This window comes from Epinephelus fuscoguttatus, linkage group LG2 (assembly GCF_011397635.1).
Source record: "Epinephelus fuscoguttatus linkage group LG2, E.fuscoguttatus.final_Chr_v1".
NCBI classification, from domain to species: Eukaryota; Metazoa; Chordata; class Actinopteri; order Perciformes; family Serranidae; genus Epinephelus; species Epinephelus fuscoguttatus.
In genome coordinates, this window is record NC_064753.1 from 5,059,702 (window position 1) to 5,086,839 (window position 27,138).

The following is a 27,138-nucleotide window of genomic DNA, read 5'->3' on the forward strand; positions in this document are numbered from 1 at the left end:
TGGAATACCCCTCTGGTCATCTGCCCGGCATCATCAGACATGCACCAGTTTGCAGAACAGAGAGTGCAGTTGTACAACAAAGTACATTTTAGTACTGAGGACTGTACTTATGTACAATTATTTTTTATTTATTTATTTATTTATTTGTTTATTCAACAGGGACATTGCACAGCTCTCAGCCATACCAGAGTTAGCTACTAGCTAATTTTCATCTGTAGTCCCTGAGCATATAGTTTACATATACATCATAAAATAAGTAAAAGAAGATAAATATCAATTTTAATAATAATAATAATAATAATAATAATAATGATAACAATAATAATTGTCCACTCCAAGTGTAATAACACAAAAACACAGGCTTGATATTAATCCTAGGAAAGGAGGGTATACGTGAAGTGTGTATAAAGAGAATGTAAAAATGAGTTATGCAGAAGTGCAGAGCACCACTGGATAATAAACCTCAGTGTATTAATAAAGCCATGGCAGGGCTCCATCACTCAGTGACAGTTGGAGTCTTTGAGCCTGAATAAGTATGTAATTGGCTCCATCTGATAAAGGTCCCATACTGTATGAATCCAAGTATTGTCTGTGGCAGAGTTTGGTTTTAGCCATCTACGTAAGGCAACTGTGAGTGATATATTTCAAAGATATTTCTTGGCCCTCCCATCCAGGCCTTTAGGAATTCTTCCTAGTGCTGCCACTGTGGGGTTTTCAAAGGAGATTTTTAAATACCTCTCTCCAGAATGCACTTAGCTTAGGACATGGCCAGAATACTCAATTCAATTCAATTTTATTTATAAAGCCCTATATCACAAATCACAATTTGCCTCAGAGGGCTTTACAGCATATGACATCCCTCTGTCCTTATGACCCTCACAGTGGATAATGACATTGTGCAATAGATGTCGTACAGATCAACATAATAAATGTGCAGTAATCCATATGACAAAATCATACATAAAGAGAGAGAGAGAGAGAGACAGAGAGAGATGCACAGCAAACAGTAATGACAGTAGCTACAATTACATTTTTTTAATCATAATAATAATAATAATAATAATAATAATAATAATAATAATAATAATAACATAACAATAATAATAATGTTTTGGTAGTATTTATGTTATAAATATATATTAATAAATGGTAGTATATGTATATGACAATAATAATCACGTGTATAATAATAGTAGAAGTGTGACTAATAATAACAGCAATAGTAGGAGGCATCAAGCAGGACCATGACACACCGACCAGGTGTAGCTGCAATTCAAAGGAACCTGCAAGACACAAAGGCTTCGGAGAAGAAGCCGAGTTAGTGATGTGCAATAATAGGACATGAATGTTATCAAATAAAGAACCAACTTTTCAGAATCTGAGAGAGAAGGAGAGAAGGAAAGAGGAGCTCAGTGTATTATAGGAGGTCCCCCGGTCGACTAGGCCTAAGTCAGCCTAACTAGGGGCTGGTACAGGGTAAGCCTGAGCCGGCCCTAACTATAAGCTTTATCAAAGAGGAAAGTCTTAAGTCTAGTCTTAAATGTGGAGACGGTGTCTGCCTCCCGGACCGTAACAGGAAGATGATTCCACAGGAGAGGAGCCTGATAGCTGAAGGCTCTGGCTCCTCATCTACTTTTGGAGACTTTAGTAACCACGAGTAACCGTGCATTCTCTGAGCACAGTGTTCTGGTGGGATAATATGGCACTATGAGCTCTCTAAGATGTGACGGCACCTGACCATTTAAAGCTTTGTAAGCAAGGAGAAGGATTTTACAGGGAGCCAATGCAGATAAGCGCAGAGTAGAAACAAGATCTGTTTTTGTAGTTCCAGCTAGTACGCATGCCACCACATTCTTGATCAGCTGGAGAGTTTTTAAAGACTCAATGGAGTAACCTGATAATAAGGAACTGCAGTAATCCAGCCTCGAGGTAACAAATGCGTGGACCAATTTTACTACATCTTATATTGTTATATCCTTCTGCGGGTTCTCCTACAAAAACCTTGTTACAACTTTTACTTCCTCAAGATAGACAGGTTTGTTCATTTTCTTGGAATCTAGTGATTATTTTCCATTACAGATTTAAAGTACTTGTACTAACTTTTTTGCTAATTTATACTTCTCCACTACATTTTAGAGGTCCATATTGTGCCTTTTACTCTGCTGTGTTTATCTAACAACAACTATACTACTTTGCTGATTTGGTTTTTATACACAGAATGTGACTAATTGTTTGAGATTAAACTACCTGACAGTTTATAAAGCTGTTCAGTTTAGCTCCAAAGAAAGCGGCTGAAACATTAAAATGCTTCAAATTTCCTAATAAATTAATAAGATCAGTATTGTAATTGTAATTAATAACGATATTACAGTTTGCAGGGGCAATTATGTGTAACGAGTGTATTTATCTTTGATACTTTAAGTACCTTTCATTGATAGTACGGCAGTACCTTTAGTTAGGTAAAATGCTAAATGCAGAACTTTCACATGTAACATATATTGTTACATTGTGGCAGCACTCATTTTAATCAGATAAATAATCAAAATACTTCTTCCACCACTGACCACTTGTCACCTCTTGCATAGAGAGATAAAGACTACTACTACTACTACTTTAAAGTATTTGTCATTTTAAGTCATTCTCAGTGTCAATCCCTTTTTATGATTGTAATCTCACACATTGACAGTCTTTCATCAGCTAATGAAACAGGCTTCCACAAGATGGTAATGTAGTTACATTAGTATGTTGATTAAATCCAAGGCCACTGGTGTGGCAAGTCCTGCACGTAATTAAATCCTTTGTTTAAGATCAAATATTGCAAACATGTTCTGATATCTAATTCTTCAAAGTGGGTGGGAGAGATTCATAAAAAAATTATGGAGGGTACACAATGGTCTTTTGTCAGTTTAAAATTACTGCATCACTCTGTGCACTGCAGGACAAAATGTCAGGCCCATGTATATACAATGTGAAAACGTGTGTGGTGATGAGGCTACCAAGTGTGACATTTCCCTCATTACTCTGCTGGATTTCCTCCAGCAGGACTCTGAACATGCTGGAAGGTGTTTTCCACTAAGTGTCCAATATGGGTCAAGGTGAATCATCTCTACCATCTCTCACCCAGTGCAGTGATGAAGGCTGGTTGGCTGTGGGTGAACTGTAGCATGGCAAAAAGACCCATATGACTTCAAAGATCCAGGGAAATCTCAGCTAGAAATTGAACTTTAACCTGGATATAGACTGAGCTGTGACAAGGGGGGGGGGGCTTTTCTAAGGTACTCACATAAAGTCCTTCCTTTGCTCTTTAAAGGAGGAAGGTGCCAAACAGCAGTTTGATCTCCACTCACAAATTAAAAGAAACGGTTAAGTGAGCTGTAAGTAGCACCAGATTATTGTTGACAGTCCCAGTCAATGAACGGATGAATTCAGATTTATTTAGGTATATCAGGAAAAACAATCCTTACACCAAGCCAGATGACTGCTGTTCACTTACAGTACTCAGCTTCTGGCTACCAATCTTCTGTGCGACTGGAGGATGAAGTGCAGTGAAAAATGACATTCAGTTGACGCAGATACATTATATATTCTCATACTGTGCCTGTGATTTCACTGTGTTTGTCATTTTAATGTTAAAATATATATATTTGTAGAAAGCAGCATCAAAGCCATTATTTGAGGAAGGAACTTAGTCTTCTCCACAATGTGAGGAGGAGTGGTTGGGTCATACTAATTCAATTGCTCCTTAGATAATTCACTTATTTATAGTTAAAAAGTAGTAGTCTGCTTAAGTCTTGCTAAAAGTAGTCTCATTTAAACACATTTAGTGTAAAAGTATTGAATCAGCCATAAAATACATAGTGTAGGTGTAGCGGGTTGTACTCTCATGTATTGTGTATAGACGACATGGACAATCATTGACGACTCCGACGTATTTTTATTTGGTCACACCTGGTAGACAAATCAAGTAACAGTATCAGTTAGCTCCCACAGCTCAGCAAGACGCAGATGACACTGAAATAAAATGACAACATAAATTAAAACACACTGCCTGTAAAACCCGTTAAAATAAATATTACGGAGCTCGGTAAAACTCGACCTACCATGCTTCCATGCTCTGCAGACTGTTGTTCACTAACAGGGCGCACCCGTGAAGCCTGCAGGGGCCCGTCAATGTGGCATTCAATTAGCGTCAGGCAATACGAATTTGCAGCTCCCCATCACAACACGACAACAACACACATTGTACAGGCAGGTGAAATATTTATAAATCAAAAGCAGTGTACCTCCAAGGATGACCAAAATAGTTAGTAATGGAAAGTGAGAGCATTAAAACATTAACTCCGTTACATAGGTGCAGAATGTAAAGATTTAAGCAAAAATCATAGAAACAAATCCAAGATTGCTGCATTTCAGCCACATTTCTCAGTCATTTCTCAGACATCTGTTTAACGGAATAGATTTACATCAATTTGAGTCCACGCAGCCCTCTCAGTTGACCATAATAGCTTGTGCTTCAGTCAGGTTTTACGATAACTGCACCCCAAAGGCTCTAGAAGAGTAAAAGAAGAGAGCATTTCTTAATGCAAAATGTTTAATTGTCAAACTCCCTGCCATCAGGACATTATAACAAGAGTGCTCAAAGCATTGTAAGTTATGGCTGGAGCTGCTGTAGTCACACCTGTGTGTGCTGATAAATATCCAGGATATGCTATCTGTAATGCTTTACAAGATCACATGTCATAATTGCTCTTAAAGAGTATGTACACCCTTGACTTTTGCTTCATTCCTTCCAGCCAGAATGTTTTCAAAATGCAATGTGCAGGATAAATGTAGCATGTGACGTTCTTGCACACAATATCTGTATTGTTGGAAAAATCATCATTATTAATGTCAATAAAAAAATATACATGGTGTAAAGGTTATGAAAATTGTGGTGCTCTGTACATTCAGCAAACATGCTGTTCTGTACTTTAAGGTTCAGACAAGATGCACATTATAATCATTATGTCTTTTTCTCCCTGAGCAGCACATAACAAACTGCAGCACCACTATATAACTTATTATACTTAGAACCTATTTCATTATTTCTTTGTCTTTGATTTGAACTATCTGTAACTCCTTAGTTCAAACTGATAACATAATGTGAGATATTTCCAACATGGCCCCAAATTGTTTAGAGACAAACACAAAAAGATCTTCTCAGAGGAAAGATTTGGTGTTAACACATTTTCTAGTTAGAGAAAGAAATAAAGCCGTTTGTTTTCAGAGTGGCAGCAATATGCTGCTGTAAAAGCGTTGCCATTTGTTTGTTGCTGACTCTTCAACGCTGCATGTCCTGATGATGTAAGACTAAAAGCCTGAACTGACAATTAAAACTTATGCACTGAGACAGTGTTCAGGAGCTCTCTTCTTTTCCATTACTCTTCAAATCTGACTTGTGGACAGACAATTCCTCCCTGCTGACTGAGGCTGCAGCGAGGGTGAGATGGAGAGCGAGGAAAGCCAGATGTGGATTTTTGTACATGATGCATCAGCTCTTTGCTGTCTAAGATAAAATGCTGATAATGCTGGTGCCCCAGGAGTCGTCGTGGCGTTACGTGGCACGAGCATGCAATTGAGAGGTTAGAAGCCCACGTCCACAATGACTGATAGTTTACTACTCATAATTTTTTTCCACAATCCTTCAGTCATGCAATATAAGAGCCTGGTGATTGTCTTACCACTGTGCCCTTGAGCCAGACCTCCAAACTCCAATAAGAAGTTCCACATGGACAGCAGTAGATGAATGTCTGACAGACAAACAGCCATTACATTGCATACAGAACCTCTCCACCAGACTATAAATACATCGCAGCCTCCCACGGTGGAGCCCAGATTGAGGCAGCGTGCTCCCTGGGGAAAGCCTGCACTTCATCCCATACAGCCTGTCGAACAGCATGTCCCACATCCTGCATGCTCCACTTTGTTTTGATAAAGCAGCCTCAGTGTGTTGTCCCCCTCTCGTCACTTGTTGAACAAGATGACACCTTCGATAAAGTGTCAGGTCCTTTTTTGCACACTGTGGCGCGCTGACCTATTGAAGTTGCCAACATGTTAGATTTGGGTGATCAAGGTGTGATTACAGTGGACGCCCACTGTAGGTCAGAGGGTGTGTAAATGTGTGTGTGTAAGGGAATGTTAGGAGATAACTGTCAGTGTGTCAGCAGTGTAGGCCTTCCTCTCTAGAAAGATTGCGTTGCTAAGGGAACTGTTGCTAGGATGGCAGTCGCACCTCTCTCTCCTTCTTTATTCTCCCCTCTCTCTGTCTTTTCTCTCTCTCATCCCACGTGTCTATTCAGTGTAATCCTTGTACCTTATATGAGCCAAATGATGCACCCTTACAGCAAACACCTCAGGCTGGAGGAGCAAACTTGGCCTTTAAGTTGCACCTCTCCCTCCAGCTCTGCTTCATGACTCTGATCAGTCTCAGCATACCAGGCACGGCCATGATTACTGCAGGAAATGAGAGATGGAACGTACCATTTCATGCATATTCCAGAAAATGCGAGAGAGAAAAAAAAAGTACCTGCTTAACAAATTGTAAGTGAAGGGGAATGTGTCAGATTAGACAGCTTACTGCTGAGTCAAACTTCAAGACGTGCCTTTCATTTTGCAGTAAGCCTACCCTTGTAGTAGAGAAGCTGCATCACCATATGGAGGATTCCTCATATACACAACCACACAGCAACAACAACAGTGTATGATAGGATAAGCAACAGCAGCTGCTGTCACTGTTAGTTAAAAAGAGGAAATGGGAGACATAACGTTGTATGCATTTTGTAATGCATGCATTTCTAACTGTAGTTGCAGGCTGGCTGCACAGCTGTCACTTCTGTTCTTTAATGGGTAAAGAAACACGGAGGATCAGTTTCTAAGTTTTCATGCACCCATGTCATTTTATAAAATAGCTGTTCTAAGTCAGTGGTTCCCAACTGGTGGGTCGCGGTCCAAAAGTGGGTAGCAGGTCCATTCTGAATAGAGCTCAAGTGACTCGCAAATGTGCCAGATTTGTAAAAACACAGTTTATTTTTAAGTCCAGTGAATTTGCAGCACAGAGTTTTTATTTTGAAGCACTGATTCCTGCTGTAGATTGAGTGACTAATGGATAGCTACTTGACAGTGACAGCAAACTGGCTCAACGATATGGCCAAACTCATCTATGATGCTAAATATATCAAACTGTGGACCTTGAACCAATAACTAAGGATAAATCTCTACCCTGTGGCTGGACCAGTTGGGAACCCCTGCTCTAAGTTATAACTACGTCTATACATTTATTTAGGGAGGCAAAGGGAACAACTGCCCAGGGTACAGAGGGTCCCCCAAAGGCCATATTTATTGTTTGTCAGCTTTTTAAAAAATGTATTATAATATTCTAATAATTTGATTACCAAATTGTTGTTTTGATTACCAAATTAGTATCAGATAATGATGTGAAAAGTTTCTTGTTTTAACAATTTTTCCACATTTTTACGATATTTTCATGTTATCACATCATACAAACATCATGGTACAAAAAACTTTTCTCATTAAAAAAAACAAAAACTTTTCTTAAAATGTTTCATGTCTTATCAGGATAAATAGTATATTCTTAAATTAAGATAAGAAACTAAGTAGAAACTTTCCATGTTCTTACGATGGTTTCCAAGAAAGTCGATCACAAAAAGAATAGTTTGTGGGGGAAATATTAAGTGAATGTACTGCAGATGACAGCCGCAACCCTCAAACGTCAGCAGGACTTTCAGTCAATCAATCAATCAATCAATCAATTGACTGATGTTAATATGTTAGTTGGGTCATTGGGCCATATAACACCCCGCTGTCACCCCACTCCACTGCTGGTCACACCCACCCTCCCATTTCTCTCTCTCTCTGCCCACCACACACACACACACACACACACACACACAGTCCCTCCCCACCAGCCAGTCGCTTGTGTAGCTGTGATTGCACGTTGCAGAGCACAGCACACCTAGACATCCATTCACACCGAGATTCTGCTGCCCCCTCCCTCTCGCACTCTCTCCCTCCACCCCCCATCCCGGCGAGCTGCAGCCTTCCTCCCCGCCTCATCATGAGCCAGTAGCCGCTATCACCACCAGCCTGATGTCGCTTCTCCTCGACGGTGCAGCCCTCCCACTCCGCCGCCCGGAGCCTCCGCAGCAGCAGCGGCGGGGGTAACCGCGCTGCCGACCCCGCGTCCCCGCGCAGGAGAGGCGGCTGACGGGCTGCGGCTGCAAGGGAGTTGCACAGAGGGGAGGGAGGCGCGTCTTCGTTATCACCGTCTCCCTTTTTTCTCCTCTTTTCTTTCTCTCTCTCTCTCTCTTTTTATTTTCTTATTTTTTGGGGGGTGGGGGGTGGGGGTCGTTTCTCTTCTGGAGATGCTTTCGCCGGGCTGCCGGGGCCGCTGTCATACCGTTTGAAAGAGACAGAGGCCGGCGAGAGGAGGAGGGGGAGGAGGAGGCAGCGGTGGTGGTGGGGTGGGGTCGGGGTTGCCCTGCCCTGCCCTGGCCGGACTAGCGCTCCTCCAACAGCATGAACCTCCATTCGGGCAGGGCGTCCGTGGCTATGCTGCGGATGATGGGCTGTGCTAACGGGCGCTCTGCTCGGCATCTCCTCCACAGTGACTGCGTGGTGGACGAGAAGACGGTGGTGCTCCAGAAAAAGGAGAATGAGGGATTTGGCTTCGTCCTGCGAGGAGCAAAAGGTAGGATCATGTACTAACTTTTTCTGCTTTTTGTATACTATTTGTCTGTTTCTGTCTCTCTCACCAAATCTACATAAATCTGCACAAACTGCATAAAGCACATGTTCACATTGCAAAATGTTCTCTGCTGCAGTTTTATGTGGTTTATGTGCAGTTTGGCTCATCTTAGATCCGCCTTAGAGGCTCAGGTGTGTGAGAATACATGATGGAATGGTGACCCCCCATCCCCAAGAAGATTTAGGCTACACAAACATGCAAGGAAGTCTTACAATTAAAAATACACTTGCAACCAAGGTGTGACCCCCCCCCCCCATACCGGGAGAGTGTCAGATAAGTTGTGATGGCATGTGTTGTCAGGGACGCAGCTGACAGTAAAACCACCCAGACTTGTCCACATTGTGATGTCCATGGGCCTATGTTTGTAATACGTTCTACCCACCTGCCAGGGCTGACATAAACCTCTGTAATATGACATCACTGGTTTCTTTTCTTGATAGCAAATCTGCTCTTGCTTTATGATTGGTGCATACCTGCCTCAAAGCTCCACCATCATTTACCTCGTCCCACCACATCATGGATTGTTGTGACACGAGAGGCCTATCCAAGCAGTTTGATATTTGACCAGGCCATGAGATTGGCTCTAAAAATAGCCAGTTTGAGCTGCTGCGTTGGTTTCTATGACGATTCTCGCCATGTCATAATCCACGTTGCATTCCACAACTGTGCGGTGCTGTTCGATTGGTCTACGCCATGGTTACTGTGTCGAGAGATAAATTTAGTATATTCATGTTCCCGTTTTTTAAGACACACACACACACACACACACACACACACACACACAGAAAAGGGGGAGGCAGAGACGGAGAGAGGGACTGACATGGAGGGAGAGGAGAGAGGATTTGGCTTGAAAAACAAGAGGAATGTTCTAGTCATTCTGACACACTCTGCTATCACCCCGGGGAACTGACCCAGCCGAGCTTATCCCTGCACGGGGGTGAACGCACACACAAACATGCACTGATGCTCGAGCTGTCACATAAGCTTACATCCTCTTTTGCTCTCTGCCGTTTTTTTTTTTTGTTCCCCATCCATCTCTCTCTCCCTTTCTCCTTCTCTGTCTACATGTCACACACGCAGACAGACACCTAAAGAAACACAGCCATCACAGTCATGTAAATACCCTCATGAAACCCTCTTATGCGCTCGTGGACAGTGTCTTCCAGTAGGAGGATGAGTTATAGGAAGTGTCACTTGTCACCACTGGTTTCTCCCAGCCGCAATATTTTTTTTAACCTTCCCCAGAGCAAGAGAGGGAGGGTGGGCTCAAACCATGTGTGGGGAGAATGCAGAGATAGTACAGTACAGGCTGGATGGTTAACTGTTGTTGAGTAAGTCAACCACAGCATTATAAAGATCACTAAATACAAAACAATGTACTGGTGTGCATGTGCTGTGTGAGCACAGTTATCTTTTTTTATGTACGCTGCTTTGAAGTGTTCTTAGGGGGATAGTTCAGATTTTTTTGAAGTGGGGTTGTATGGGCTACTTACCCATAGACAGTATATTACATACAGTACATGTCAGTCGGCACGCCCCCAGTTTGGAGAAGCAGGCCGGAGTCTAACATGGAAGCTAAGTAATGTACTGTGGTGAAAGGGTCAGAAGCAAAACATATTTTAGCCACCTAAAAAAAGTGCCACCTAAAACAGTCAATATCACTTTAAGTGTAAGCTATATTGAGAGTGTTTTCACTGCTCAACATTACTATCAGACAGTGAGTTACAACAGGAAAATTAAGCTCACTTCAAAGCCAGACTCCATTGAGAAAAACAGTAATTTATTATTGCTTTAAACAGGAGCTGCCTGTCTACCACTGCGTCAATCAGTTTTTATTATGTGCAAGGGTTAGTTCAGTCACACAATAACACAAACTAACTGATTGTGGCAGTGGTGGTGGCTTTGACAAGAGCATAGATGGGGTACTAAAGCTGTCAACATCTTCCCTGTCAGAACGGGCTGTCTGATGGAAAGGTAAAGCTGTGAAAATACTCTCAATATAGCGCATTTTTAAACTGATTTTTTTGGTGGGCCTTTTTTTATTTGGCTAAAATACACCTTGTTTCTGAACCCTCTACAGCAGACTCCAGCATGCTTCTCCAAACTGGGAAACTGACACCTGTTGTATGCAACACACTGACTATGGATAAGTACCTCATACAACCCCACTTCAAAAAATCCAAACCATCCTGTTAAGGTCAATAACGCTGTTTTGTCTTGTGCCTTCCAATTTGAATAACCAAATATTTTTTGTCTCCATTATTGTTATCACCTTTCATCTAATCTGTTTAAACCATACAGCTGGGTATCAAACCTCAATACTTTTTAAGTATCAACTTAAATATAGCTCTAGCAATGAGTATCAAAAAACTGTCAAGTATGGCCATTCAGAAGCTTTCATGAGATACTTAGTCTCATTTTTTATTCTTTCATCAGATAAATCATAATTTTGTATGAAACTATTTTATTTAGGCTGCACTGTATTGAGACAAAATTAAAGGGTAAAACCACCTAAAGTAAGAATACGTTATTTCCCCAGCCTTGGAAAGTTCTGTCAATATTTGTGAACATGAGTTACTCTCTCTTCAAGTCTTAAACTTGTGATGTCACAGGGAATACAGTCTGGATCTGCTCCTTAGACAATGAATGGGCAGCTGATTTTGTGGACCCACAGAGTTTTTTTTTTTGTTTGTTTTGTTTTTTTTGATACCCAAATGAGCTCTATTCTGTTGTTGAGTTCTCAGGTCCGAATCAGAAACTGTTCCCCATATACCCAGAATACTCTTGTGGTTGCTCTCAGTGTCAGTGTCATCTCTCACCATTCATTGTTTATGGAGCAGCTCCAGATTATCCGATGACATCATAAATTGAGTTCTAGCACTCTAGCTGTTGGATTTGTGACAGAGTTGTTCCTGTTTACTAATATTTTTATTTCTTAGACCATAGGAATGACATGTATGAAATTTGAAAATGGGCCTAGAGGTCTTCAAAAATGTATTGTTTTAGTATCGTTACACAAACCAAGGTGTTGAAAGTTGTCATAATACCAGTTATCTGAGATTTCAGCTCTCATCTGTTGACTGAAAAGTTGTATATGCCTCAAAATGACTTGATTTCATTCAGAAGGGTTATATGTGACATTGTGGTTAAACCAGTGTGGGTCTTTGAATGCCAACACTGATGATTTTTCACTAAAACTACATACTGTCAGTATGTTTTGTCAAATTTCAATTTAATTTCTTTATACATATATGTATATATATATATTAGGGATGTCCCGATCCAGCTTTTTCACTTCCGATCCGATACCGATATTACAGCCTTGAGTTTTGGCCGATACCGATACCGATCCGATCCAAGCGCGTATTATACATACTCACTTATTTTGTTGTCAGTCATGTTAGAAAAGGTTTGATCAAGCGATATTACTCTAACAAGAACAACTACTTAATCAGGTTAGTTAGAATGATCCTAACTAACCTGATTAATCTGATTAATCATCTTCTAACCGCTTCATCCTCTTGAGGGTCGCGGGGGGGCTGGAGCCTATCCCAGCTGACATCGGGCGAGAGGCAGGTCGCCAGACTATCGCAGGGCTGACACATAGAGACAAACAACCATTCACGCTCACATTCACACCTACGGACAATTTAGAGTTATCAGTTAACCTAGTCCCCAGTCTGCATGTCTTTGGACTGTGGGAGGAAGCCAGAGTGCCCGGAGAGAACCCACACTGACACGGGGAGAACATGCAAACTCCACACAGAAGGGCTCCCACGCCCGGGATCGAACCGGCAACCCTCTTGCTGTGAGGCGAGAGTGCTAACCACCACCACACCACCGTGCCGCCCGATATGAGAAACTGACCTGTTTATTGTTAACAGGGTTAAATAAACAAACTTTAAACTTGAACATTAACATTAAATAAAAAATATACCTGGTTTCCTTTGGCTGCTTTGGCCCCTTAATAAATAGAAAATAAATCAACACAAGAAATCTTTAAAATGTCTAACATTGAAATTAAAATAGCAGCAAGACTCCACACTCCGCTTTGGCCCCCTAATAAATAAAAAATAGATTAACACCGCAAGACATTGTTGACATTTAACAAACAATGCAGCCTTTCCTTTTCAGTTATTTTAGTAGTGTCAATGCCAGCCTGGTGCTGCTGTTTCCTGTGTGTCGGCATGCTGGCCTGGTGGATTGATAGTAAGTGCTGGAGCGGATCACTGGAATGGACTGGTTAAATTGCGGAGTGCTGGGCTGGCCAGAAAACCTGGATCGGACTCCTTGAAAAACTGGGTCGGAGTTCTGGATCGGCATTTTTCCATGCAGTCCGATCCGATGCCGATGCACATTTTTTGCTAATATCGGCGGCCGATACCGATCCAAATATCGGATTGGGACATCCCTATGTATATGCAGAATAATTCCTTTTAGTAAATAAATTTTCCCCAAAGTCTCTTATTATTAAGGGGAAACCACGAGAAACAACTATAAAACTTAGGAAAATGTTGGAAAACATGCTTGTTTAGCATCATACCCAGATTAAGATAAGATTTATATCTACTTTATCCCAGTGAGTTTCTCTGTGTTAAAACTAGCACCACTATCTTAGCCTAAAGACTGGATGCAAGAGGAGACAGTTAGTATCCATTAAGAGTAAAACAACACCAAAAATAGCCTTCAGCAGTCCCAAACTGTCCTATTTGCACATTGTAGATTGTCACTAATACTTTTAAAAGTCACCTTTTGTTCAGTTTTGACAGTCAGCAAAGCTGCTGTCCCACTGTAAGGTCAGGACTGTTCAGATGCTAAGCAGGTCCAGCTGGGGTTAGTCAGGAAATAACTGCAGCATTTAAACTGCACTCTGTCAGTGTTGCAATAGGAAAAACTTCAGTGAATCTGACTTGAGAGCGTTCAGGCATTAATTATGACGGCCTTGCATTGCTAACCATGGAGTTACACCATAGCTGTATTTAGAGAGTGACACCATATAAACAGGCAAAATTAGCTATTGTTTTGCATATTTGTAGCAGTTCATTAACAAGTGAAAGTGAGAAAGAAACAATCTGTGTCTTATTTATTTTTAATTAGCTGTACTGAATGTATTAGAGTTCACATTAGAATTTATATAGATTTAACTGCAAGTGGTGATGGTTTTGCAGCCACTTGTTTTGTCGTTAGTTTGTATTGTTGTTGTTTGTATTTTTATTTCTTTTTGCCAAATGGGAAATGTTGTTACAAAAAATCCTGATATCTCCAATTCAGAATTTCAGCCAGAAAGCTGACAGGAAAGTTTTTTAAACCCCTGTTATAACAGTCTGTGAAATATGACATGAATATAGCTTTTCATAAAACCATTTCCATATGTGAAATGTGGATGATATGAGCTGTTGGAGGGACCACACTCAAAAACACAATCCACTGGTTCAACTTAAAACAATCAAGATAACAATTTGCATGTATCCTTTTAAGTAGTTCAGATTCTGGCATTATTGAGTAAATCCTATGAGTTTTTTAAAAAAAAACTGACAGTCTCAATTAGTTAGTCAGTCAGTTAGTACAACCAACATGATTTGCTTTGGCCCTGAAAAACTTAATTAATTTGAACCAACCTAATGTTTATCCAAAAGTTGTGTTGATATTTAGTGGCCAAACTATTTTATCTAAGATGTTCTAACTTATTTGTTTTAATTGCATCCTATGCAAAATATGTCAAATTCATTTTTGATTTTGACCAGTTTGTTAGAAGAAGTTGTCAACTGACTAACTCATGTTAATGAAACACACTACATTTTTAATGCTGAAAAACTTATTTATCTTAAGTGTTATCCACTAACCCCATAAATCATTTCTTTCCCCCTGCTTCAAACCTTTGTGCTAAGCTAGGTTAAACATATTCAAGCTATGTCTTGGTCATTGACACATAGAGAAGAACTTGATATCAACAGGCTGTAACGGCAGACATTTTGACTTAACATGAGTTGCACTGATTGCATGTGTTAGGGGTAAATGGAATGCAGTCATCAGTAATGTTAGTGATTACACCTTAGCCAGTCAAAATGTGTTCCTATAAAATTAAACTGACCTTGCATTGTTTCATTGTCAAATCTTTCAATCATTATTTTGTTTTTTTGTGTATTACTGTGCTTCATTTTGCTTTCTCTATAACCCTTTCCACCCTTTGCCCTTCCTTGCTGTGCAGCGGATACACCCATTGAGGAGTTTACTCCCACACCTGCCTTCCCCGCCCTGCAGTACCTGGAGTCTGTGGATGAGGGAGGAGTGGCATGGCAGGCGGGGCTCAGGACGGGGGACTTCCTCATCGAGGTAAGAGCTGTTCCATTTTTCATATCTATTTTTGCAGAACCTGCAGCTGTAATTATGAGTGATAGAACCTGGTCCTGCATGATCAGGCAAACAATGACTCTCTGAGATTTTTGCTCTTGCAAGAATTTAAAGAAAACTGCCTGTGCTTATTAACACTGGTAAAACATGTTGGCTTTGGTTTCTGGTTCAGGTCATTGTTGTTGGATTCTACCTTTGCACTCTGGTTGTTTGCATGTTGGTAATGCAACTATTATGCTCATGTTGCACTACGTCATTTGGGTAAAGGAGTCAGAGGTAACATAAGATGTTCAGCCACTGTAACTTGCTATGTTATCATATTAGTTCTTCTACATATTGTGTTCTCTTGGAGCTGAGTTTGAATTCAAATGTGTGCATAAGTCAGCAAAGTGTGTGTTGTCTGTGCTTAGTTCAGGAGATTTATCGCTTGTTGAAGACACTGGGGAAAACAAACAGACTCCACTAAATGTATATGCAAAGGCATTTGATATTGCAGTGTATAGTATATTTGACTGTTTGATGTGTTCTCCCAACAAGCTAGGTTTCAGTGGATTGTGGATGATGAGAACATGAGTTTTATAGAAGCAATCTTTGTTTAGTCCAGGCTGCTGCATTTGTTAGAAAAGATAATCGTCATTTGCGTGCGTGAGATGCAAATCTGTTTGGGTTAAATACCACTGATGAATTAAATTAGTTTGAATTAAAGAGGTACTGTATTATTTAATTAAGATAAAGTGGTGTCACTTTCCATCTGTTGATTCACTTGTTTAGTTTATTAGACTTCATTTCAGCACCAGGAGCTGTCCACAGTATGACCTAATGAACAGCCTGGTGTGAGATGCAGAACAGGAACACTATCCACCTGATCTGAACATGAAAGTATTGATTATTAGGTTATTAAAAAAAAAAAAAAACTTGTGTAAAAGTTGTGATTTTCCAGTAAAGCTCATTTGACTGAGGCCACATCATGTTGATGTGGAGCCCTGGATTGCCTGTCAACCACTTTTATTTACCTGGTTGCTCCTCTCCAGCACTGAAGAGGCTGCAGGGAGACATTTTGCCTTTGAGAAGCTTGTTACTCAAGTTCATGATAACTTTGTGTAGGTACAGAAAGTGTCACAGGTACTTGTCAGTCTGTGTGCTTGTTGTCCATCTAGAAATTAATGGTGACATATTGTTGTAATGCGAGGAAAAGGGGTCATGTAGCAGCTCGTCTAGAATGTGCACTCAGTGATATAAAAAGGGAACTTACTTTTCATCTTTCTGGAAGCTGTTAGGTTTTGCTCTCAGGTTGTTTTGCTTTTAATTACGAATGCACCAATATATCAGTTGAACATGGGTATCGACCGATATTTTCCTTGTTGACTGCCATTGGCCTATCAGCAAATAAGATGACATTTACCAGTGGCAGTGGCCGATGTTTTTTTTTGTTGTGTCACATCCATTTTGCGCAGACTAAAAAGCAGGGCTCCAGACTAAACTCACTATCATCACGTCAGAGGATGCAGCCTGTTATTTCCCTGATAATGCTTCACTGTGTACAACTAGTTAACTTTGAATGTTGCCTAGAACTATCAGCTCATGGAGGCTGCATTGAGTTACATTATGATGCTTTCAAGCTATATTCAGTAAAAATGAGTATTAGCTGTAGGTAAATTGTGACATTCTTATGATGTGTTCAGAGTAATTTTGTAACATGTAGGTTTAGGTGAGAAACTTGAATATATACAGCTGTTTGAAGTAGAAATGTGTTGATGTTTTCATAGCAATATAAAGTAGACATTAGAGAGGGAGCTACGATGTATGAAGCAGTTTTTTAAAAGAAGTTTTTCATGTCAAAGGTTGTATAAATTTGTGTGATTGGTTTTTTGCTTTTTTAAAGGTAGTGTAATTAAGGGTGAATAACTATTAAACAGTTCAGATATTTTTTATAGTGTAGATTTCTTTTTGTCCCTGGCACAAAAAGGGGAATGATTGACAACAAAAATAAAATAAACAACAATATAAAGACATCAATATCAGCTATCGGCCAAATTGTTATTTTAAACATTGTTGTCAGCTCAGAATTTCGAAATCAGTGCATCCATGTTTTTAAATCATTTTATTTCTCTCTAAATTAGATATTTTTTGCTTCATACTTGGAAAAAAAAATCTTATACCAATTCCATTAAGATAGATTTTGTGTGGGTTTATTAAGATTTCTGTGTAGCTTGAAGATGACACTGCGTTGTGTAAGCACCGCGGTTGTAACATTCAGTGTCTTGGGTTATCTTCTAAATGCCCCCATAGTGAGGATTTGTTTTGTTTTTTTGTTGTTGTTTTTTTTTTTCAACATGACTTGGTATAATCTTTAGTGCTGTGTGGCATCTCACTGAAATACATCAAAATGCAAAATGCTTACATATTGGAAGAAATTTGATGTTGTACCCTCCCATATTACAAATCACATCACAGCTGCTGAGAAACATAACAGAGTCAGAGGAAAGGCACATTGTCTATTTTGAGCATGCACTCTTTCTCCTGTATGACTCCAGAACGACTGTGCGTCTGTAAGTAGCTCTGTACCGGGGATGGGTTTATTTTGTGTTTCTGCTAAATGGAGCATCAAATGAGAAGAGCAAACTGTATCTGTGTCTGCAGCTCTCTCTCAGTATGACTTCAGCTCGCTCAATCCTTATCTCTCATTTGTTTTTATCTCAAATTTCTGTTGACCCCTTTAATCATCTCATCAGTCCGCTTCCTTCTGAAGTCAGCGCTGCAGATGCATCGCAGTATGAACATGTTTACAAAATGCATCGAAGGGCCTTGAAAATGTTTGACACATTTACAGCTGCACAGCCTCTAGCTAGTTAGCCATCCACAGCACATATTCTTTAATGAGTGTGAGCAGAATATCACCACTATTACTGACTGAATTCAGTCACTGTGTTTTTTATTTTCATCTTATACTGCACTTTCAGGCTAAATATTTGTTGAGAGATCCATTTGTTGTAGTACAGTAGAAACCTCCTTGCCCTCGCAGACGAAAAGGCCATTAACCGTCAGATGACGGGGACGGTGAAGGACGGGCCGATTTACGAGAGAATTGCCGAAGGACTGGCTAGCCACGACTTCCCTCCCACGTCACTGTTTACGTCACATGCTGAGCTACACGTTTTGTTACTTGCTCACGCCCCCCATTGCCCCGAAAAAGGCACATTCTGTATAAACAAACTTAGGTAGGCTGAATTTTGCCGCACTCCCCGATTTTGTTTTTATACTGCCAATGCTGAAAAAAGACTGACTGATTAAACAATGAGTTTACTGCATCCTTCTAATTTTAATGCCTCAGGGATGCAGGACACATAGCTAGCAACATCAGCTTGATGAGACTGGATTATCAAGACTCTGTCTCATCAAGCTGAGCAATGTAGTGCCGCGGTGGGGGCAGCAGCAAAATGTATTTTAGCCACATAAAAAAAATCAATATCACTCTAAGTGTATGCTATATTTAGAATATTTCACCATTTGCTGTCAGATAATTCTTTCTGATGGGGAACTGAGGCTGTTGTCTGTGCTCTCTTCAAAGCCACCAGACTCCTGTGACAAAAACTGTAAGTTTACCTTAAAGGGTATGTTTGGATACACCACAGTCACACAATAGCACAAACAAACTAACCGATCGAGAAGACCAGCAGCTCCTGTGAGGTAAAATTACTTTTTTGTCAAGGAAGTCTGGTGGCTTTGAAGAGCACACAGATATCGGTCCCCATCAGAAAAGGCTGTCTGACGGCACAGTAAAGCAGTGAAAACAATCTAAATATAACATACACTTGAACTCATTTTGATTTGTTTTTGGGTGGCTACTATACATTTTGCTGCTGCCCTGTCCACAGTAGTACATTGCTTAACTTTTATGGCTATACTCCGGCCTGCTTCTCCAAACTGGAGGCCACCATCTGCTGTACGTGATACACTGTTAAGTACATCATACAACCCCACTTCAAAAAATGTGAACTACCCCTTTAAGGTGATGAATAGTTGACATTGCAGGCTCTTTCCAGGCCCTTATTTTCTCAATCCTTGCTGCCTTCATCACATTTCTGTCCCCACTCCTCAGCTCTTTCTATTACAATGCTAGGAAGAGATGCAATGAATTGATGAAGGAACTGACACAACACACATTTGCCAAAAAGCACATCCTGTCTCAATCCAGTTTCGTTCTGAAGCGGCGCCAATTACTTACAACTCATTGCACAGCTGTCTCACCTGTCAGCAGGCTCCTAATGGATTGTTCTGTTGTCATTTAGTTTTAGGCTTTGCTGAAATAATGTGATGCTCTGTGTCCTGCACTTTTGTCTGTAAATATATTTACTATTTGCACATATTGAAGACATATTTAAAAATGTGCTGTAGATGAGTAAAGTTGCATGATTTGGGAGTGTTTTAGAGCCACAGATAAACTTAAGAAAATCATAAATAATAAGGGACAGAAACGCAAGTTTGGGACAAAATAATGAAAAATCATGGAAAAAAAGTTTCTTACCAAGATATCCAGCAATTAACATTGTGGCAGGGACCAGTCTGTTTAGGATGTCTTTATGCCTCTGCGCTGGCGATAGCTTTGGCCAGAGGCGTTATGTTTTGGGTTGTCTGTCCATCTGTCTGACTTCTGTCTGTCTCAAGGATGTGATGAGAGAATTTCTTCAAATTTCCCTTTGGTCCATTTGGACTGAAGAATAAGCTGATTAAAATTTGGTGGTCAAAGGTCAGTATGACCTCACAAAACATGTTTTTTGCCATAACTCAAGAATTCATACACTAATTATGACAAAATTTCACACAAATGTGTAACAGGATAAAATAATGAAGTGCTGACATTTTATATCCAAAAGGTCAAAGGTGTCACTGTGAAAACACTTAACTGGCCATTACTCAACATCATATCTCAGGAACAGAAGGGGAGACATTTGGTCAGATACTGAATTGGTGACACTAATCTTGGGTATCCACCTTGAAACTGTGCTGATTGTATAGATCCTCTGTGCTGCCGGGGGGAAGACGTGTGTGAAGCATCCATGTTTTCACAGTCATGGATGTAAATGTAAGAGAGACTTGACTGGTGCATGGTGGCATACAAGCAGGCAGTAATTCTAGATTCAAAAGTAGACTAAAATTACAACTTACAAGCTTTATTAATATAAGGTAGTTCGGTGGTTCTAAATAAAAATGTGGCCGCATTACTGTAACAAGGATGCATGGGTGAATAACTGAATTGACCTATGGCTAAGCCACGCCCCCCTCCACTAACTCGGACAACCTATCAACATTCAGTGACCGGCGCTATGGCAGGTGTCACAGTACACGGCATTTCGCAGGAGGCAGTTGATGATTTTTGGAGACATAACGATCAGATGTCATTGAGAAGTAACCAAAAGGACCTAAACTACTAATATTCATCATTTTATTGTTGAGAAGGTCGATGAAAAGCTTAAATTACAAGCCAAAATTTACAGGTCACAGTGTACGCTTGTGAACCGCATCTCGTTGCTGTCACCATCAAAGACAACAAGATAAAGTGCCACTGAAGTTAAGGTTTTTGCCTCAGAATATGAGAAAAGGATAACAGCCTTTTTACCATCTTTACCAAGAGTGTCTCTCCGTTAGTTTGGTGCTACAGTATTTACATTGAATCATTCAGCATAACGTTTGCCAACCTTTGTTATCGCTGCGATTACAGATAAATTAAGTGAAGCTAAGCTCCAGAAGTTAACTTTCTGTAATGCACTTCAATGGACGTCCGGGCAGAGAATGTATATATTATAGAGAACTGATTTATTATGCTTTTGCCGTATCCCATCGGCAAAACAGCAAAAACGTGCTTCCTGGAAGGCTTCTAGGGCAGTCTTCTGATCCTCTCAAGTGTAGTTGGCTTAGCATTTCTTCCAAAGCTAAATTGAATGGACGCAGTCCTTCAGCAGCTGCCATCTTGGCTGTTCACATTTTAACTCCTGTGGCACAGTGCTTTCCTCATCATGTTACGCCCGCCCAGAGCCCGCCTTTGTCAGATAGACTGATCTGATTGCTCCGATTCGTGATTCAGCGGGCTCTGCTCGTCGGGGCCAGATTCCCGTGCAGTGCAAATTCGAATTTGCTAGGGGTGGGGCATCTGGATTTCCAGGTTACAGTGCTGCTGTAATAAACAGGAAAAAGAAGACAAAATAAAAAATAAGGCTATCTGTGCTCCACTCTCTAAACTCAAATTAAATGTTTGTGCAGTTTATTCTGTGGTGTAGTAGCGAGCGAACAATGCGTTTCGCCTGTGGCTTCTACGCGTTCACTACAGCCCGGTGGTTGATTCAGGTTCACTCATGGTGATGAGTGAACCTGAAGAAGCCACAGGCGAAACACGTTGTCCGCTCTCAATAAATTCACAGTAAGATCTATTTAGTGTGTGGTCATCTAGCACCTGATCCCCTATATCGGCTGTGCAGAGGGAGTTTTGTTTACTGCTGTATAATATAATTGTATATATGTACAGTACATTGTATCTATCACATGTAAAGGAAAGGGAATTTATACATTACAAGTATGGATGATGGATTTCCCAATCCATATAAATAAACATTAGGGGTGTAACAGTTCACAAAATTCACTGTTTGTTTTGATACACCACATTGGTGTCACAATTCAGTACGATTTAGATACAGCAAATAATAGAAATTTCCTTGATTTTTAAAATGTTTAATTTATAAAATCAAGTATCATAAAGTATGATGTTTTTTGACTTTGAGCAATGATGGAGCTAAACCTGAGTGAGCCATCATCTGGGATGTCTTCTTAGCAGCATATAAAACAAAAGCAGTTCCTTATAAAATATAAAATTAATTTAGTAGTCATGAACAAATACAAACAACGAATACTATAAACTCCAATTTGCTCACTCAACTTATTTTTTTAAACAGCTTGCAAAACATTTAGTTTAGTACAGTACAGCAACATGAACATTTGAGTACCCCAGACACAAAATAAATGTGTCACATGACACATGACGGGAATTCAGTTTAGTTTCAGTTTAACATTACTTTTTTTTTTTTTTTTGGTTGTTTGAGTATTTAATTGTATGTCATATAAACATAAAAACATGGCAAACATATTTTTTTAATTTTCATTGAACTAGAATAATATGCTAGAATAAGGCAAAGAGATGAACCCTGAACCAGGAAGGCCTCAAATTTTTGTTAGACACTCTAATATCTAAACAGGCAGTGGGTCACTAACTGTGTATATGACTCAACTCAAGGTGGAAAATGACGTTTACCATGACATTAACTGTAACCTATTAAAACCATTGTGAAAGACATAAACATGACTCACTGTGTAATGGGTAACGTTTTAGAACGATTTAGAACACATTTAAACAGTTTTCTTTGGCTTATGGCCTTTAACACATTGTCTCACGACATGCTGGGAAACCACCCATTTAGCCCCAACACGCCACAACATGTTAAGTGCACAATGATAGTGTTTTTATTGGCCTTCATCTTATCAGGTGAAATCAGCTTTATAAATGTAAGTCAAATTAACTTAAAACTCAAAAATTGTTGACTTAACCAAAAAAACATATGTCAAGCTCACAAGGGATTTTTATGTCATTTTGAAAGTCCAGGGCATTTGTGTAGGCTTTACATTAAGATACTGTGCCATGGGGTTTACAGTGAAAAAATTCTATTTCTGAAATCAAAGAAAAATGTCCTTTTGCCTCTCCCTGCCCATTGTCAGCTGGGATAGGCTCCAGCTCCCTCGCGACCCCTAACAAAATAAGCAGTCACAGAAAATAAATGAATGTATAAAAACTAGCATTGTGATTTGGGCTTTTGTTTTTTGTTTTTTTTTTTGTTGTTGTACAAAGCAGGAATTATGGTCTGGATGAAGTGGGCTTGTAAAGGAATATGGTAACGGGGCTCAAAAACCTTAAGCATGATTGTAAAACCTACATTTTCTGCTACGGAGCAGGGTCTCATATCCGTGGCTGTAAATGTACACACTCAGTGACTGTGTTTACAAGGTCTTTAGTATCCCGGTTTTGATTGGGTTTTTTAAGTATCCCGTTTTTGTGTTTGTGCATGTAAACACCATATGCCAAATTCAGAAACCGGGTTATGCCCTTTTCCCGGTTTCAAGAAACCCGGTTTTGCCACCTGGAGTACTGGAGCATGTATACGCCTTATCCCGGTTTCATGAATGGTTCAACTACGTCACACAGCCGGCTGAAGGATGCCCTGCTCATTCTGAAGTTTTCTCTCTACTCTGAATCTGTAAACTCCATGAGAACGATCCTATCCCACCAGTCACAGCTACGTATTTATATCCACTGTTGCCTTGTACTGCGTGGTGGCAGTGACAGCCGAATACTAGAGCTTGAGATTCTCAGCGCGCCCGGCCTAATAATGTCAAAATATTATTTACAGACTGATTTAACAGACGATCACTGCTGCCACGATCACTGGAAAGTCTGGGCGAGAGGCTTCCACAGAGGAGCGCCCAGTTTGCACCAGCTTTAAACACGTTATTTACTTCACTCAAACTGCGTGTGGCTATTAGCACTGGTGTTAGTGAATTAGACCTTGTTTATCAGTGAGAATCATTTGCATAGAAATGTCCAATTTTTTTTACAATATTTATTCACAGCCCTTCACCACCTGGATCCTAAAATAAACACCTGTTTTATTACATAATCATGCTTCCGTGTTGCGCCATTCATTAAGATCCTATGTTTCTGTCATTCAAATAACAAGGTTTAATACTCTTAATTATAACAGCCAACTTATTGAAAAATGTCGGGTTTAAATCGGGCTCGGGTCCATAATTACAGTTAATTGGACGGGCCGGGCCGGTCCCGGACATAACGTGCACAACGTGCATAACGGGCTGGATTTTTTGGGCCCGATCTAAGCTCTACCAAATACCTATCAAAGTTGGTGACGTATTCAATATTTGTTGTCGCTCTCTCCTCCCATTGCTGAAGATGAAGTGGATGAGCCATAGCTGTAATGCAACATGAGTGTTTACTAATGCTAAGCCTGCTAGAAGCCACAGAGGTGTCATTTTTGTCTTACTTCTAAATATAATAAATATATCACATTTCCCGCTCAATCTGTTGTAAACAAAAGACGTAAAAGATGTAACACACGCCTGCGCAGATAGGATGCAGTGATCATAAAATGGGTTACTGGTATTTATCATGTATACAGGGATATGAATAACCGGGTTTCTCTGTGTTCCATGTAAACATCATATCCCAGATATGCTCAAAGCCGGGATAAGCCTCAAAACCGGGATACTAAAGACCTTGTAAACACAGTCAGTGATGTCTTTTGCCCTGTCTAAATCAGTTGGGAATGACTGCCTAAAACCTGCAGGGATAATGTTAGCATGTAGTGTTTGTGTTGCTCCTTCTTTCATCTAGTGCAGCTTAACCACAATTTTCCATATATTCATTTATTTGTGGCGGCCTGCCGCGATTAAAATGTCTGATTTTCTTGTTTTTGGAGCGGGACCATTAGTTAGGAGTGCTGTTGATACTGTTCAGTTATTTATAGTTCCACACTCTGGCAGCGCAGAGTGTGCTCTGAGAACAGACAGAGCAGCAGAACGCCAGGCACACAGAAGTTGAAACTAACCATTCGTAGCACTGCATGTAAAAGTTTGCTTTCAGTCACAAACAGCTGCTCCTCTCATCCATCGATCTGTTCTGATCAACTCAAATCTCGACACAGTGCTGCCACCCTCCACCTCCCCAAACTGAGAACATTAATTAAAAACAGTTAAAGCTGTATACTTTCTTTTCCTGATGTAACAGGATAGTTCAACGCGTCTTTTAATAATGCGTACTGAACCAAAAGCCTCGTACTGAACAGTTACATGTATACTATACATGTTTTGTAACACCCCTAATAAACATATACTGTGCTGGATATATCATCACTCTGCAGTACGCTTGAAACCCTGTGTCTTGTCTCCCTCAAAGTATTTTCTTAAGTGGAACATTAGTAACGGTGGTGGAAGGTGACTGATTTTCAGATCTTGGGTTGAAGGACAGGAGCAAAGACTAACAGGCACACAGAACAGTAAAAAAAACCATTGACTTTCACAGAAGATGTGACCTAAGTATTGATAAAAGTGGATTGTTGTGTGTTTACAGTGCATGCTGATATCTTTTTATATCAGCCTGCCAGTTATTTTACAGTACCTTACCATTGTTTTAAGTTCACAGAGGTGTGTCATTAAAACATCTGTGTCTGTGTCTGCAAGCGTGCATATGTGCTCTGTTTCCCTTCTGATATACATACATTAGCAGAACATATCCATTTGCATGCATGATTTAGGGCTTGGCTAAGCATCAATCTTTCATCGCCTTTTACAGCTTCGCATGAGGATGCACACATGCCTTTTGTGCACTTGTACACAAGCACTCAAATCATTTGCTTAAATGTGTTTAAGTGGGTGCTTGTCGTAGTCTCTATCAATAACCACTATGCTTCAGCAGTCTGCGCCTCATATCAATACAACTTGTTGACTTTGAGAAAGTGAGACGAGTCACTGAGGGAAGTCTGCTGTGGTGTATGACGAAGGAGGAAATGGACTTATTGATATCATAATTACCAGTTTGCTGTGCTTGAAAGGCCAAAAGTCAGGGAGGTCAGGGGTGATACATTCCTCTCCCCGGCCAGTAAAGTGTGTGCTATAGCAGAGCACACACAGCCAGAGTTCTGCCTCATGGCCAGGGTAGGTGGTCGGTCATCATAATTGCGCAGTGTCCTTTGGGATCATCTCAACGCTGCTGATTAAGCCGAAGGCCGAGTTCATCATAGGACACGGTGGCTCATATTCTCTGCCTTCCTGGTTCACATTACCCGATGTGTTTGTGCAAGTTGCACGGCCTTCGTTTCATTTAAACTTACAATAGTTTAACTATGAAAACTGCTCTAGCCTGTTTATTTTGTCAGTTTTAGATAAGGTTTAAATTATAAATACTGCAGCAAACTCCCTGTGTGGAGCCTAAATTGATATGTGAAAGCATGATGAAAGATTATTTTGACAGATACAGATTAAAGCAGCTTACTTCTTCTTCTAGTCTTCTAAATAATTTTGTTCCCATTTGTTCCACTGCATTCCTCCCTTTTTGCCATCTTGTCTAATTATATCTGATGAGGAGTGTGTGCAGTTGTTGCAAGCAGTCTCCCACCTCCCTGTTTCTCCAAGTGCAGATGACAAAGCCCATTTTCTTTTTGAGAAACAAGAATACAAGTTGGAAAACCTTCTGAGAGTAAGAAAAATAAAATCCCAAATAGATGTGACAACCAGTTTAGTTTTCCTCACAGAAGGAGAGTTTTAACGCACAGATAAAATTGGTATTTCTCTTTGGTGGATCATTTTCACTTTCACTTTCACTTTTCATTCCCAGCTCCACTGGAGTTCCTGATCAGACAACCTCTAGCATGAACTGGCCCAGCTAGAGACCCACTGTCACCATCATGCTTCTCTCATTCTGTCCTCAGTTCTGTCAAAAAGGCAAAATTACCTTGTGAAAAGGTTAGATCTATTACACAGCTTGCATTGATATTTTCTAGGCTTAGGCGGTATCACCGTGTTACAATATTGCAGATAGGGGTGGACCATATCGTCTCATTATCGATAATACCAGTATAATTTTTAATATGATATGAAACATTCATATCATGATACTTGCAATATTTCAATTTGTTGGCATATTGATTATACTGTTACACATGGCAACAACAAGCATGGCTGAAAGCCAAATTATTACAGACTCTGTGGTGGTTCTAAAAGGAGGAGCAGCTTTAGTAGTGTGAAATAAACTGTGGCCAACTCAGTGAATTATATCAACCAAACTGGAGTTGGTGATTGTTGGAATGGTAGAGCAACTAACTGGATGAGTAACAAGAGTAATGGTAACGGTTTGGGTGAGTTTTATTTTGTCT

At 40.2% G+C, this 27,138-nt stretch overlaps 1 protein-coding gene across 3 annotated transcripts in view; it reads left to right on the forward strand.

Moving 5' to 3' along the window:
* Positions 1–27,138, forward strand: part of LOC125904945 (SH3 and multiple ankyrin repeat domains protein 2-like) — a 465,143-nt gene that overhangs the window by 362,964 nt on the left and 75,041 nt on the right. For all 3 annotated transcript variants that reach the window (XM_049602644.1, XM_049602655.1, XM_049602662.1), the window contains 2 exons: positions 8,664–8,746; positions 15,012–15,136. In XM_049602644.1, the coding sequence (XP_049458601.1) occupies positions 8,664–8,746; positions 15,012–15,136 (208 nt within the window). The remainder of the gene's footprint in view (positions 1–8,663; positions 8,747–15,011; positions 15,137–27,138) is intronic.